Genomic DNA, 14,321 nt, shown 5'->3' on the forward strand with positions numbered 1-14,321 from the left:
TTCCCTTTACTTAAATTAGTTCCTAGGCTTTGTTAATATCCTACATATGGATTCCTTTCCCCCTACCCTACCCCCTCGCGATAAGGCAACACCCCTCCACCCACGCCCGAGGGATAATGGCTTAGGGTATGCTACAGGCCTAGCCTAAGACCTCACGAGGGCGAAACAAAAGCTGCGCCACAGCTATAAATCTCACAATCAAGAGGCTAATAAAGATACGGCAAAGATTAATGAAGAAATTAGTGAATTTAATGGTATTTAAGCGAATTATGAGCGATAATACTCACCTGCCCGACTACTTTTAGCTTGATGTATTCGTTTCCCTCACCCTCGGGTTTGTTATCCTGACGGAGAAAGAAGGGAAAAAAAAGTTTAAAAAATTGTCATTTGCGAACTATTCGGAGGCGCGGCGCCCCCCTCCTCCTCCTCAGCCTCTTCTCGGTTAAATTCCCTCCACCCTGGCACCGCAAACGACACCAGCAGTCCCATACTTACAGCATTATCAGACATTGCGAGGAAATCTTCTGGCGGGAACGCGTGGCCAGTCACTCAGTCAACAGCGGGGGGATGATGTGCGCGCAAAACCCACAACAACAAGAAACAGAGGAGGATCCGGGAACGTCGCGCGAAAAACAAAGATGGCGCGCGAGGCGCACTATTCAAAAAAAGATCGCCGTCCCTCTCCTACCCCTCGTTTAGCCGGCTTCCTCTTCCCTAGATTCTGATAGATGCGATTTTTCAAAAGCGTATCATACCTATTAACATCCCCCACAGACTCGGCATTCATTTTCATCCCCGTCTGTTTCGAACTTCCCGCCCCTCCTCCTCCCCTTCCTACTCCTCCTCCAAGTTTCGCCGGCTTCCTCTTCCCTAGATTCTGATAGATACGATTTTTCAAAAGCGTATTCTACTTAATTCCACCCCCTGCAGACTCGGCATTCAAATAAGACTCCGTCAGTCGGTCTGTTACGAACTTCCCACAACCCCCACACGGGTTCGAGAAGGCCGCGACAGAAAATGGAGGCAAAATGAAAATGCGTGAGTCCCCCTGAAATTGTTTACTAATCATTACGCAACCGTATCATATGAATAAAAAAAAAATCGTTTTTCGTTATGGTGATGTTGCTAAAATATCGTTTGGGATCAATCGGATTTTTTTCTTTATTAGCCATATTTACATATTTAGCCTTTTAGAAGACTTATGGGAAGCCGTGGCTTCTCGAAGAAATTTAATAATGCGGCAGAATTCAGAATACGGCCCATGTTTTTCCCCGGGAAATTTGAAATCAGCGTAGGCCTGCGTTGCTTTTCGAAGCTGGCATTTATGATTTACACTCGGTCGTCGTTAGCTGTACGTAACTGATAATAATTCGGCGTATAACAGTCATTTCCAAGTGCATAAGTTCAGGAGAGAGCGATCCCAAAGAGTTTGACAATTATTGCAAGCTGAATCTTTATAAACGCATAGATATAGGATGCAATCGAACACCACTTCGGTGTCAGGCTTTACTACCAGAATCTATTAATTTCGTTTCCTCAAAAATTGAAATTTGTTGCATTCTAATTTAATATCTTCTTTAAATTATGGCTTCAAATCATCCTCTAATTTCTAATTATCATTGATTTCTACGTCCTTGAATTATAATCCGTTTCAATCTGTAATCTTATTTTACGGTCTTTGAGTCATGTTTTCATTGCAACGTCTGCAGGGTTAACAACCCTACTGCCATAAAGGTCGTTTAATCTACAGTAAAATCTCATCGGCGAATCTCCTTTGCTTAATTTCTGTGCATTTTAAACATCTGCTTCCAAAATACTTGTATATACGAATTCATTCCTTCCGTTCTTTCACCCTCCATACCAAAATTCATTGATCCATCTCTCTAGTTTCCAGAACCTTACCCGTAACTCACTTTCACTCTCAACTTGCAAATTGCTTCAGACTTTCCAGCCTCTAGCGTTTTCCTTCGTAGTGTGTTTGTTAATATTATTAGTAATTACACCCGGACTCCAATCGGTGGCGAATTTAGTAATTTGTCGTCCGAAAAATCTATAGTTCCAAATGAAAACCTTCCCTCTGATGATAAGGATGTATAGGCCTAACCCCGGCCCACTTTCTGTATTTAAAGTGACAGAAGAGACACTATGAGAGGTTGAATCTATACAGAGATCCAGTCTGCTTTCATACCTCCATTAAGAAAAACAGGAAACATACCAGAATAAATAAACCAAGACTAGCTTCTGAGGCTGAATTAGAGATAAGGAAAAATCTAAGGGTTTAAACCAGAAATGGCCATGATATCACTTGCGGGGTCTTCAATTCCAGAGTAAAACTGAGTGGGATTGAAACCTCTGGCTGAGGTGCATATCTTGAAGCTATCCTCAAAGACTAAGCCTACACAACCCAAACAGGTATTATTTTCTATTGATATTATTGTCCACACAACTTTGCAGCATTCTCGAATGCCTCTAAAGGCAAGATTACATATTTTTGCAGTTAATTAACTTAAGTAAAACTAGTTAGGTGCTCTCTGTAATTTCCTGCTTGACCTTCATTGCAAGAGGAAAGTCGTAGATGTCTGTATAGGTCGACATCAATCGTGACAACACCAGTTTTCGTTTCTTTTCGAATTAAAAACAAAATTTGTCTTCGTTTTATTACCTTCGCAGCATTATTATTATTATTATTATGCACGATCTGTACAGTCGTTACCAATCTTGGTTAGTTAGCATTCATTGCTTGATCTGCTTCTATTAAGACCCGTCCAGACGATCGAGCACAGCTCGACGGGCACTGCCCGCAAATAAGCAAAGACCACAGGTACAACACTACACGAGAATGGACCCCTTATGCATTCCATACTCTCCTAGACAAAGTGACCTACTTTATAAGCAAGCAGGATACCAATATGAACTGGGTGTAGCTATACTACGTCTCTGCAGTATACCACAAGCAGAGCTCACCAAACATAATACCCGAAACTTCAAGCGATGCTTGCAGGTCAGACAAATTTTGTAGTCTGACGGCCTAAGTATGATATTTTAGTGTACATAATCCCGGCGCAGTCCCTCTTTGTATTACTTATATACATAATCATTTATGAACTTTTATCACATCACCATGATTCATATACATCCATTAAGCTGCAAATGTCCCTTGATATTCAATTCGCTTTACCTCGGAATTAATATATTTTCATATATGTTGACCGAAGGGAAATTTTTTTAGTTAATAATTTCGTCCTCTTGTGGGTTCGAACCAGCTCCCAGCCGACTGAGGAGAAATTTAATAATCATTATAGTATATATAGACACTAGCTTGTTGCAACATAGGGTACGGGGCTAGTCTGGTGCACTTGGTCTATATAACTGTCAGCTGCTACCAACAACCATCCAATAAGATCACTTTTTTATGCGTACTCTCACTGATTGTTCACGCGATGGTGGGGAAGGTTATATTAAACAACTTTTTACTTATTTGTGTTTGTTATTGCAAATATAAACTAATAAAAAGACAACAATAGATAAATTTGTAACAGTGAACAATCATTATGTTTGTTTGTTTGTATGGTGTTTTCACGCTGCATGGAACCAGTGGTTATTTAGCAACGGGACCAATGGCTTCACATGACTTCCGAACCATGTCGATAGTGAACTCCTATCACTGGTAATACACATCTCTGACCCTGCAAAGGAATGCCCAAGAATTGAACTCGTGGACACCGAGGTGGCAGGCCAAGACCAAACCAACTATGCCAGTGAGGCACTTAACAGTCATTATGCTATTCGGTAACAATTCAATCAATAATTTTCGTAGACAAGGAAAGTTTCCCTATTTTACCAAGAAAAAGAACGTCACTGATAAGCTTCTGTGCATACATTTTGCTTTCATTGGACATCTGGCTCAGATCATTCGCTACAACGTTTGCAAAATCCGCTTCCATATTCCTATCTTCTGTGGATGGTGGTGACAGCTCCCGAAGTTGGCGCAACGCTTCCTGCAGAACGTTGTCAGTTTCATTACAGACCCTTTTCCTTCCCCTCTTGTTACTACTTGCTGACTGGGTTGGACGGGGATCAGGAACGTGCCGATTCGACATGCCAGGGGCATCATGGGCAGGCAGAGATGCAGGAATGGTGTCCTTTTGAAAGGCTACAGTGGGGGTGCTGGACATTACAACGCGGTCTGCTGTAGCTGCATGTCCGTGCAGTTCCTCATAGTTGTAAATCTGTTACAAACAAACAAGATGAGGGTTAAAAACAAAATAAATGCACATGACAACCTGATAACGAATTAAGATAAATGATAAATTTTGGCTGCAAAAATATAAAATCCCTCACCTCTGGTGCATTCTCAGCAAAAGTGAGTAACAATTCTGTCCAATTGTCCTCGTCCTTCATCTCATCCGAGTACTCTGAGGAGTCATCAAGTTTCATAGGATCATCATCAACATCTTCCTCCTCACTATCATCCTCTACAGGGACAGACTTCCTACGCCTTGCACACCGTTTCCTCTCTCCTAATGCCTTCTTTTCAGCCGCTGCCTTCTTTTTCTCCTCTATCTTCTTCCTCTTCTTTGCCTTCATCCTCAGATCTGTGATGGCCTTCTCATCCGCAGTCAGAATGCAGGCCTGTATCATCTTAGGTCCATTTCCACAAGGACGAGGAGCAGCCTTGGGGAACTGCTTGACACTCTCTGGGGAAACAAGGTTTGAGCTGCTAGGGCCTGGGGTGGCAGGGTCGCTGGAGGTGCCACAGTCTCCATAGGAGCAGGGTTCCACCATCACATCAGCAGGGGACAGGTCATCATCTGGATGTATGGGAGACGGATCAGGAGGCTCTACTTCCGAGTTATGGCCTTCAGCTAGTCGGTCCTCTCCATCAGAAGAAGTTGGAGTAACTTCTACTGCAAAATTCACAGGTGGTGGTGGTTGCTCTGTCACCTGCACTCCTACAAACACATCATCTCGGAAGATGTTGCTATTGATAGGCCAGATACCGGTCGACCTGAAACCACCGCGAATGTTGGAAGGGGTAATGGCTTCAGTCCAAGCCTCAGAGGCAAACTCTTGCAACTGGTGTACTGTTACATGCTCATTAGGGTGCATGAGAGAGTGGTCATTCAGTAGGCCACGCAGAAACGTCTTGAAGGGACCAAACACACTAACATCCAATGGCTGAAGTTTGTCTGTCGTATGCGGAGGCAAGGTAACAATCACAATACCATGCTTAACTGCAAACTCCACAACATGAATGTTCATGTGGCATTCAGCATTGTCCATGATAAGAAGAATCTTGTTCTCCACAGAAGAACCAGACTTCTTATGAAGATGCTGAAATGTCTGCAAGAAACATTCACTGTTCATCCAGCTATTAGGATGCAACATGTCTTTGGAACCGAAGATCGTGTTCCTTGTGAAAGATGGGTTCCCTCGGCATCCAGGAATTATAAACACTGGAGGGATGGACTGCCCCATAGCATTTATAATACCCACAAACGTCATGGTGTCCCCTCTTTCCCGCGTTACCTGCCTGGCTACTGGCTGACCCCTTGTGCACACAACCTCAACAGGCTTCACAACTGTGGACAAAGTAATCTCATCCAAATTGTATATCCGGTCCGGAGTGAATTTGTACTTCTCCATAGCTAATGTGTAAGCCTTAAAGAAGGTTTCCACATTAACTTTGTTGAAGGCCACAGTCCTGGCAATTGACATGCCTTCCGGAGCCTTCAACACAAGGTTTGGATGACGGTCCATGAACGAGTAGTACCAATCTCGCGTTGCCATTCTGTCCTTCTCCCAAGCACCAGGGATGGTCTGGCTCCCACAGACTTTAGCATACTGGTATATCATCCTTCGCACCTCGTTCACGGGCAGGCCATAGAACATCTTGGCAGCTTGGGTGGTATATTTCACTATGCGCAGCTCCTGTTGTGGGGTGAAAGCTCTATTACTATGTGGCTGCACAGGCACATAAGTGACCCCGTCAGACAACTTCTTGGACCGATTGAAGGCATCCTGCAACAAAAGAAATGAATTAGGACTTACGAGGCCCTTACTGGCAATTTCTATCAAAGTTAGAGTAAAACACTGAATGACCGGCCTCTACCATAGAGTGACCACCTTCAAGAAAATCACAAATTATGGCCTTAATTTGTGACTTGGGAGAAAAAAAACTTACTTCGAGAGGAAAGTAGGTCTCAAGGTGTCGCTTCCACGGATGATGGCTCTTGACTAAAATCTATCCTGGGTTACAGGACAAAAACTTACTTTGAGAGGAAAGTAGAGGTCTCAAGGTGTTGCTTCGACAGACATTGGCTCTTGACTAATGCCTATCCTGGGTTACAGGATGCATTGAAAGTACTTTTCCGGGAAGGCAGTCACACTACGGTAGAGGCCAGGTGGCCATTCGGTATTTTACCCTATTTGTTTTTTTATGGAAGAAAATGTCAAACGAATCTGGACACAGACTGGGGAAGTGAATTCCAGACCTTTGATGTAGCCTAAACTTACCGCGAGAGTTGTTTTCTTGACCCCAAATTCCTCAGCGGCCGCTTGGATGCTGCAGTTGGTTGCAACCCGGTGCTTGAACGCAGCCTCCAGGTTGGTGCGGTCAAGCTGCTTATCACTTTTCCTGACATATTTTCGAGGCATGATGACCAGAAGGCAGTAGCCTAGATCTGAAAGGGTTAATGACATTGAACATAAGAATAGGCCAAGTTAAAACCTCCAAAAACCAAATTTCCTGTTTTTAGCATAAATGATACCATATTGCATCATAATTCACTCAAAATCACCCTCAACTTAAAAAAAAAAAAAAAAAAAAAAAATTCCACTTAATTTAAAAACACTAGTTCGCCACCACCATCAATTTTCATGCTAATATAAATAATCAGTCACTTTATGTTATGTTTTACCAAGCATTTCAAGATATTCAAAAATATGTGTTTCCTATTTCAAAATGTATTTTTCCTATTTCAAAATATTCAAAATATGTTTTCCCTTTTTCAAAATATTCAATATATGTTTTCCTTATTCAAAATTATAAAAAAAATTTTTATTCCTATTTCAAAATATTCAAAAAATACGTTTTTCCTATTTCAAAATATTCAAAAATATATGTTTTTCCTGTTTCAAAATATTCACAATATGTTTTTTCCTATTTCAAAATATTCAAAATATGGTTTTCCTATTTCAAAATATTCAAAATATGTTTTTTCCTATTTCAAAATATACAAAATATGGTCTTCCTATTTCAAAATATTTAATATGTTTTTTCCTATTTCAAAATATTCAAAATATGTTTTTTCCTATTCCAAAATATTCAAAACATGTTTTTCCGATTTTACAAATATGTTCCTCCTACTTCAAAATATGCATATTCCTATTTCAGAATATGCTTTGTTTACTTCAGAATATTCAAAATATGTTTTTCCTATTACAAAATATTCAAAAAATATATTTTTCCTAATTCAAAATATAAAAAAACATGTTTTTCCTATTACAAAATATTAAAAAATCTGTTTTTCCTAATTCAAAAAAATATAGAATGTTTCCTATTTCAAAATATAAAATGTATACATAAAATATGTTTCTCCTATTTCAAAATATTAAAAAATATATGTTCTTCCTATCTCAAAATATTCAAAATATGTTTTCCCATTTCAAAATATTCAAAATATTGGCGATCGATGTTTCCCAGCACCACCATTTTCATTTTTTTTTTCACAACAAAGCCATATGGCAGCTACTTCGAAAGGACGCACTTCATTTCACTCGATAACTTGTCAATATGGCTAGATATCGCCATGAAACTTAACTCGAAACGATCAAGCCATATTCTCCGACGTGAGACACTATATTAGAACCGTGAAACATAAAAACAAACATCCTATAGATCAATCTTCCTACCTGATAAACACAGACGCCGTGATGGTATCTATGTTATTCAGTGGAGCACTGTTGCCAATTGGTGGTTTGTATTTGTTTAATGTTTACCCTCAAAACTGGGTATAAGACTTACTAAAGAAACCCGTGGAGATAAGTGAAATTAACGTATGTGTTTGTAGTACATATACATAAATATTAGGTAAATTTTATCATCATTGCATTACTATGACAACTAGAATTCATGGAAACGGTTTGTAAAGGCATTCACTAGATTGGCAACGATGGATTTCGGTCGGTGTTCCCCTTCCTAAACTACGCATTGCCTTTGGCTTTCGTACTCAGTAACTTGAATTGATATGCAGACAATTTTGTATGTAGATATATTTTTTAGTTTAAAAAAAATTACGCTGAGCAACTCGTTTGCGAAAGTTACCCAATTCTACTAATTTCCAAAACTTCAAATTTTCCATTTCTAACTATTTTTTAATTATCAAAATTGTGGGAAAATATATTTTTTTCTGTTGATTCAGTTTTGGAAAGATGGTAAAATATCTAAAATTCAAGTCTTGCTTTTTTATCTAAAGTTTTTTTTTATTATTATTATGCATATCGTTTTCAGTTCTTTCCTCTTCTTTTCAAATTTGTTCAGCTTGATTGTTGCCATTTTTGTTTGTTCTTACCTCATTTATTTTTAGTATTATAGTCTTTTCGTCCATATTTCCCAACCCTTCAGTTTGCTTTTCATGTTTATTATTTTCCCAATCAGTGATAATTCTGACAGCCCTAGAACACTTCCTTGGGGAACTCCTTTGGCCAAAGATTTGGATGCAGGTCTACGATCTTTGGGTCTTATTAAAAAACTTCTACTAGTCCGATAAAATCATGTCTGATTATATGGTAAAATATCACTCTTTTGAAAGTGTCCAATAAGATTATTTCTTTCCACTGGTTCAGCAATTTTCAATTCCTTTTGAAATTTGGGGTTTCAGATTTATCTTTCGTATTGTTTGGAAGGATTTCATTTTCTTAGGCCTATGTTTGGATTTTTTTTTATAAAAACAATTTCATGGAAATTTCCAACGTATATGTGACCCTAATTTTATTGTTCTTAGATTTTCTGTTTTTGGTTTTCTTTTCAATTACAAATTAGGCATTTTCTCTTTACTCAGAAAAGACATTTTGAAATTCCTCAGCAAGTTCTTGTACGGGAATATCTTACTCATGTTGTCCGCACAACCATTTAAGAATGCAAGCGTTATTAACTTTTCTTCTCATTATTTCCTTCTTGTCGTCTGTTCCTGATATTTACTCTTTGTTTAATGGTAATATCTCCTATTTCGACCATCTTTCACAGCTATATGTCTATTCCTATCATGCTTTTGCACTAGAAATAATAATAATAAAAAAACACCATGATCTTGCAATTTCAGCCTTTCCCATCCGTGAAAGTAACTTTCTCCGTTGTTACACATTTTTTCCCCCCGTGTCTGTTAGACATTCTCATTTATCGTTATTTGTTTATAAATTCATCTTTATTTATTTATCGATTTATCTTTATTTATTACGTCTCCCAGCGGAAATCCTACTTACTATTGCATTTCACATTCACGCGAATTAACGATACCTTTCCCATCCGTGAAAGTAACGTTCTCCGTTGTTACACTTTTTTCCCCCCATGTCTTTTAGACACTCTCATTTATCTTTATTTATTAATCAATTTATCTTTACTTATTTGTCAATTCATCTTTATTTATTACGCCTCCTAGCGGAAATTAATTGCATTGCTGCATTTCACATTCACTCGAATTAACGATAGCTTTCCCATCCGGGAAAGTAACTTTCTCCGTTGTTACACCCTTTTTCCCCCCCATGTCTTTTAGTCATTCTCATTTATCTATCAATTTATCTTATTTATTTATCAATTTATCTTTAGTTATTACGTCTCCCACGGGAAATTAATTGCATTACTGCATTTCGCATGAAATGGAGAAGAAGAAGATTTGACGAGGAAGAAGGGAAAGAAAGAGAAGAAGAAGTAACTGTCGACTGTCTGACAGCTGTTTGAGAGGAGCCAGAGTTTGACACTTCTGCCACAAACAAATCGGCTGAGCGATGTTTCGACCTCAAAGGAAGAATCTCAGCCAAAACCATAATTCGTCCAGAATCTGCTCGTATATAAGTGCAACGTCCATGTTTTCGATCATATACGGTTTCTCTCGAGGGAATTAAAAGAAAAATATAAGGCCTCGTAGATTCGGCGCTGTCACAGGGGCCTCTTTCTGACTTCGGCGGTGGGTCCTCGCTTCTTTCGTAAGTATAAGACAAATTCGGGGTTACGTTTGATGCCCTTCGGGTGGGTGACGCCCCTAAGACGTAGTGTGTCTTGAAAGAACTAGGTAGGGGCACTTGGTTCGGTATTTCAATCCCGTGCTAAGAGATGTTATAGGGGTAGAATTCAGTGTGATGGGTGACGTCGTACTTGGGGGCCCCAGGGTCCTCACTACCTTCGTATATTAAGACAATTCGAGGTTGTGTTTCATACCCTTCGGGTGGGTGACGCCCCTAGGACGTATGGTGGCTTGAAAGATCTAGCTAGGTGCTTTTGGTTCGATATGTCAATCCCATGCTATAGGTAGGTAGGTTGGGCCTCATTCAGACTCCGGCAGTGGGTCCTCACGCTAACTTCGTAGGTAAGTATATAAGACAATTTGGGGTTACGTTTGATGCCCTTCTTGTGGGTGACGCCCCTAGGACGTAGGGTGTCTTGAAAGATCAAGGGTCTCTTGGTTCGATATGTCAATCCCGTGCTTAGAGGTGTTAGGAGTAGCATGCAGTGTGATGGGTGATATCGTACTTCAGGGGCCCAGGGTGGGAGATGCCCACTCACCTAGGGCAGGTCAGAGTAGCGGGTTCAGGGGTAGGAATGAGAAATATTAACATTTCCTACGCTACTGTGTCCTGACCTTACTACCTTCATGGGTAAATCTAGATGATAACTCCGTGTCAGGTATTTGTTTGAAAATTTCAGTTTCCTATTGTATTTGGGTTGCATATTAAGACTTTACGTACTGTTATTTTGGGGAGTCGACTGTAATTAACCCACAGGGCCAGTCCTAAACACGACGAAATACATTTGACGCTCCAATCCTTAATGGCTGTCGTATTTGTGGGACCGTTCCTTGCAGTCCATGCGGAGTCATTGCCTAGAATTACCAAGCCTACTGGCCCTACAGTAGCCTTGACCTCATACACCAAAGTTAGGTTAGGCTACATCAGGCTTTGTAGCCTAGGGTAAAATATCGACGATGATGCACATCGATCCCTCAGTTTACACCTTTTCACTCAATATTTAGTAATTGGTGAAAAGGAAAAAAAATAAACCTTTAAAATGCGATACTATAGGAAACTGCCGATATGAACTAAAATAGGCATGTAAAATAAGTGTTCAATGGTAATTTTGAATCCAATATGGCATCCCACCAAATTAGAGTGCAAACTGAACTGCCTCGATACACTTCCTTCCCAGCCTGAGTTAACGATGCATTAAACACAAATTGTGTATACTATTGGATGTTTTCTGTACAAGTTCCACTTCCCTATGCTGTTAGTTCATTTCTGCTTCCTGTGACCTGTGAATTGCTGTCCCTTTTCAGAGGGCAGTTACTCCTCCCATCCTGAATGAATGAATGATTTCTGATGCTCTGTTTAGTCTACCATGAGATAGGCTAAGCCATAGGCCACCTTAGGTATATAGTATATCCTGGTTGCATTAATCCAAGCCAGCCTCATCTGTGTCATGTGTTGCCTGAGAGTATTTGTAAAAATGTAGGAGAATGTCTAGTTTTATTTTTTATAGTAACATTCTAGTGCTTTGATGCTTTTCTTCATTTTCTTAGAGTTGCAAATTATTATTATACACAACACCTCCTCATTAATCTTGATTTACCATTTTCCTTAAGGCTAACAATATTTTGGGTAACAGCTGTTGGAAATTGGATTGTTTCGCTGGAAAAAAAAAATTGCCGATTAGCAGTATCAAAAGTAAGGGCTACATATGATAACCAGAATAGAAGCGATGGAAAAATATCAAGTTGATGTGTGTTGTAACTGAAAGTAAAAAGAAAAAACAAAATGAATCAGGGAAATGTTAGAAAGGTGATTAAAGTACAGGGATACATCCTAACTAAATTTACCTAAACCACTGGTTTGTTCATGAAACTTACCTGTCAGATATATATATAGCTGTATTTCTGACGTCCGACAGAATTTCAAAACTCGCGCACCGTAGTGGGGCGGGCCAGGTGGTAGTACCCATTCCCGCCGCTGGGAGGCGGATATCAGGAACCATTCCCATTTTCTATTCATTTTTTTCTCGTGCCGGTGCTGCAAACAACTGTTTACAGTACCTCCGTCTAGGATTTTTGATTTATCTCGCTTAATATTATCTGGATTTGACTTTTGGTATCGACTTTCTGGATTGTTGGATTGGCACGCGTAATAGTGGATTGGTTTTTGATTTTGGATTGCTTTTCTGTGTACTACATGATGTCGGGATCAAGTACTGGTGGAAGTTTCAGAGTGTGTGTGAGGAGTGAATGTAAGGTGAGGCTTCTTAAACCTTCAGTTGATCCTCACACAGTTTGTATGGATTGCAGGGGGCATGTTTGCTTGGTTGATGATCGGTGCAATGAATGCAAGGGGATTTTGGATTTGATGATAAAATGGAAGATGTAGAGACCCTATCGACGTAAATTTGGAGCGCGATAGAGTCAGGAGGTCTTCCTCCAAGGGCAGTTCTACGAAAGGTAAGGAAAGTAACATTTCTCCTCCTCTAACACCAGTAGATTTTGCTCAACCTAATCCTGTTTTGTTGCCTTCGGGCCCCAGTGCTGTGTCTGGAGAAGGTAACACCCTTTCTCTGATTCTTGAGTCTATTCGCGCTCTCGATCGAAAGTTTTGGCCCTAGAAACTGGCCCTGTGAAAGTTTGTGTTAGTGCCCCTAGTGTTGTGGAGGGGGGCGTCAGATCGGCCCATAATGCCTCTAGGCCTAGACCTCTATCGGACTCCCAGGACTCAGGGATGTGGGTAGTCGAAAGCCGCAAGAGGGTTACGCTCCCCACCGATCTGGCGTCCCTTCGGCAGGCCTTGTTGCTAAATCCTAGGTGCCAAGGAGCGCGCACGAGCGCGTGTCCTGAAGGATTGCTTTTCGTCCTCCGAAGCGTCCTCCCCGCGCAAGGGGTGGAGCGCTCGGAGAGACTCGCGTCCGTTGAAAAGGACCTTTCGCTTTGAGGACGCTTCACGTCCTATGTCTCCGCTTTCGTCAGAGGATGCTTATGACGCCTTTCCTCCTCAGAAGAGAGGGAGGCTTTCTACCGACGAGGACGTTGGTTTCCACGCACAGGCGTGTTCACCTGAGAGGGCAGATAGCGGTACCTGCTAGAAGGAAGGAGGCGTCCCCTCGTCCCCTTGCCTTCTCGCAGCTCAGTCCTGCCCCTCTTCTGCTCCTTCGTCACCTACGAAGGATATCCTAGTGTCCCTTCAGGACCAGATTACGTCGCTGATGGCTCAGAGGACTCGCCCAGCAGCAGTCGAGCCTAAGCGTAGGAAGGACGTTCGGCTGCCCGTCAAGAGGACGAAGCAGTCTCATTCTCTCTCGTCTCGCTCGTCTCTCTCTCCTCCTCCGGATCGTCACCGTTCTCGTTCTCCGAGTAGATCTTTCGCTCTCTCAGTAGAGGACGCTCGCCAGGACGCTTGGCGTTCGAAGCAGGACGCTTTGCGCTCTCGGCAGGGAGCTGTTGAGGACGCTCGGCAGGATGCTCGGCGTTCCTAAGCAGACGCTTTGCGCTCTCGGCAAGGCGCTGTTGAGACGCTCGGCAGGACGCTCGGCGTTCGAAGCAGGACGCTTTGAGTTATCGACAGGACGCCTTTGAGGACGCTCGTCAGGACGCTCGCCGTTCGAAGCAGGACGCTTTTCGAGCGAGGCAGGACGCTTTTGAGGACGCTCAGCAGGACGCTTGCTTGGCTAAGCAGGGACGCTTTTGGCGCCTCTCGTCAGGTAAGCTCGCGCTTCCTCTCGTAGGGACGTGTCTGTTAAGACAGTTCCCGTTGCTTCTAAGGACGCTCCTCTTTCACAAGATGTCCCGTCCTTCTAAGGATCGTCGTAAGGGCGATTCCGTACCTGTTGCGGGTACTTCCAACCAACGGAAGTCATTGTTCAGGATTGAGACTGCTGGACGTACGCCCTCTCCTGATGGACGTTCTCCAGTTCCTCTTAGGGAGGAAGGGGAACTTAGTAGTCAGGGAGTTCCCCGTCGAAGAAGAAGAACCTCCGGTAGCTTCAGCTGTCTCGGACTATAAGGTTCTTGTCAGGCTGTTACGTTCATCCTTCGGGGGAGAAGTTCCAGCCGGCAGCCCCTAGGTCTCCTCAC

The 14,321-nt window shown here is 41.7% G+C and overlaps 3 protein-coding genes across 4 annotated transcripts in view; 1 reads left to right on the forward strand and 2 right to left on the reverse strand.

The window, feature by feature from the left end:
- The window catches only part of LOC135224657 (small ubiquitin-related modifier-like), a 25,438-nt gene extending 24,789 nt beyond the window's left edge, over positions 1-649 (reverse strand). Inside the window, exons 1-2 of the mRNA XM_064263876.1 lie at positions 496-649; positions 288-344 (exon numbers count right to left, since the gene is read on the reverse strand). Coding sequence (XP_064119946.1) covers positions 288-344; positions 496-510 — 72 coding nt within the window. The 5' untranslated portion in view covers positions 511-649. The remainder of the gene's footprint in view (positions 1-287; positions 345-495) is intronic.
- A 2,833-nt stretch (positions 650-3,482) lies between these two features.
- Positions 3,483-7,960, reverse strand: LOC135225046 (uncharacterized). The gene is made up of 4 exons (XM_064264319.1): positions 7,915-7,960; positions 6,517-6,683; positions 4,342-6,021; positions 3,483-4,229 (listed from the first exon to the last, which is right to left on the reverse strand). The coding sequence occupies exons 2-4, from the start codon at positions 6,655-6,657 to the stop codon at positions 3,798-3,800; spliced, it is 2,253 nt and encodes a 750-aa protein (XP_064120389.1). The 5' UTR covers positions 6,658-6,683; positions 7,915-7,960; the 3' UTR covers positions 3,483-3,797.
- Positions 7,961-9,921: 1,961 nt separating this feature from the next.
- Positions 9,922-14,321, forward strand: part of LOC135224659 (glycerol-3-phosphate acyltransferase 1, mitochondrial-like) — a 72,800-nt gene continuing 68,400 nt past the window's right edge. For both annotated transcript variants that reach the window (XM_064263878.1, XM_064263882.1), the window contains exon 1: positions 9,922-10,203. The gene's annotated coding sequence lies outside the window, so the exon portion shown is untranslated. The remainder of the gene's footprint in view (positions 10,204-14,321) is intronic.

The sequence above is a fragment of the Macrobrachium nipponense genome, chromosome 12 (genome assembly GCF_015104395.2).
Source record: "Macrobrachium nipponense isolate FS-2020 chromosome 12, ASM1510439v2, whole genome shotgun sequence".
Classification (NCBI taxonomy): Eukaryota; Metazoa; Arthropoda; class Malacostraca; order Decapoda; family Palaemonidae; genus Macrobrachium; species Macrobrachium nipponense.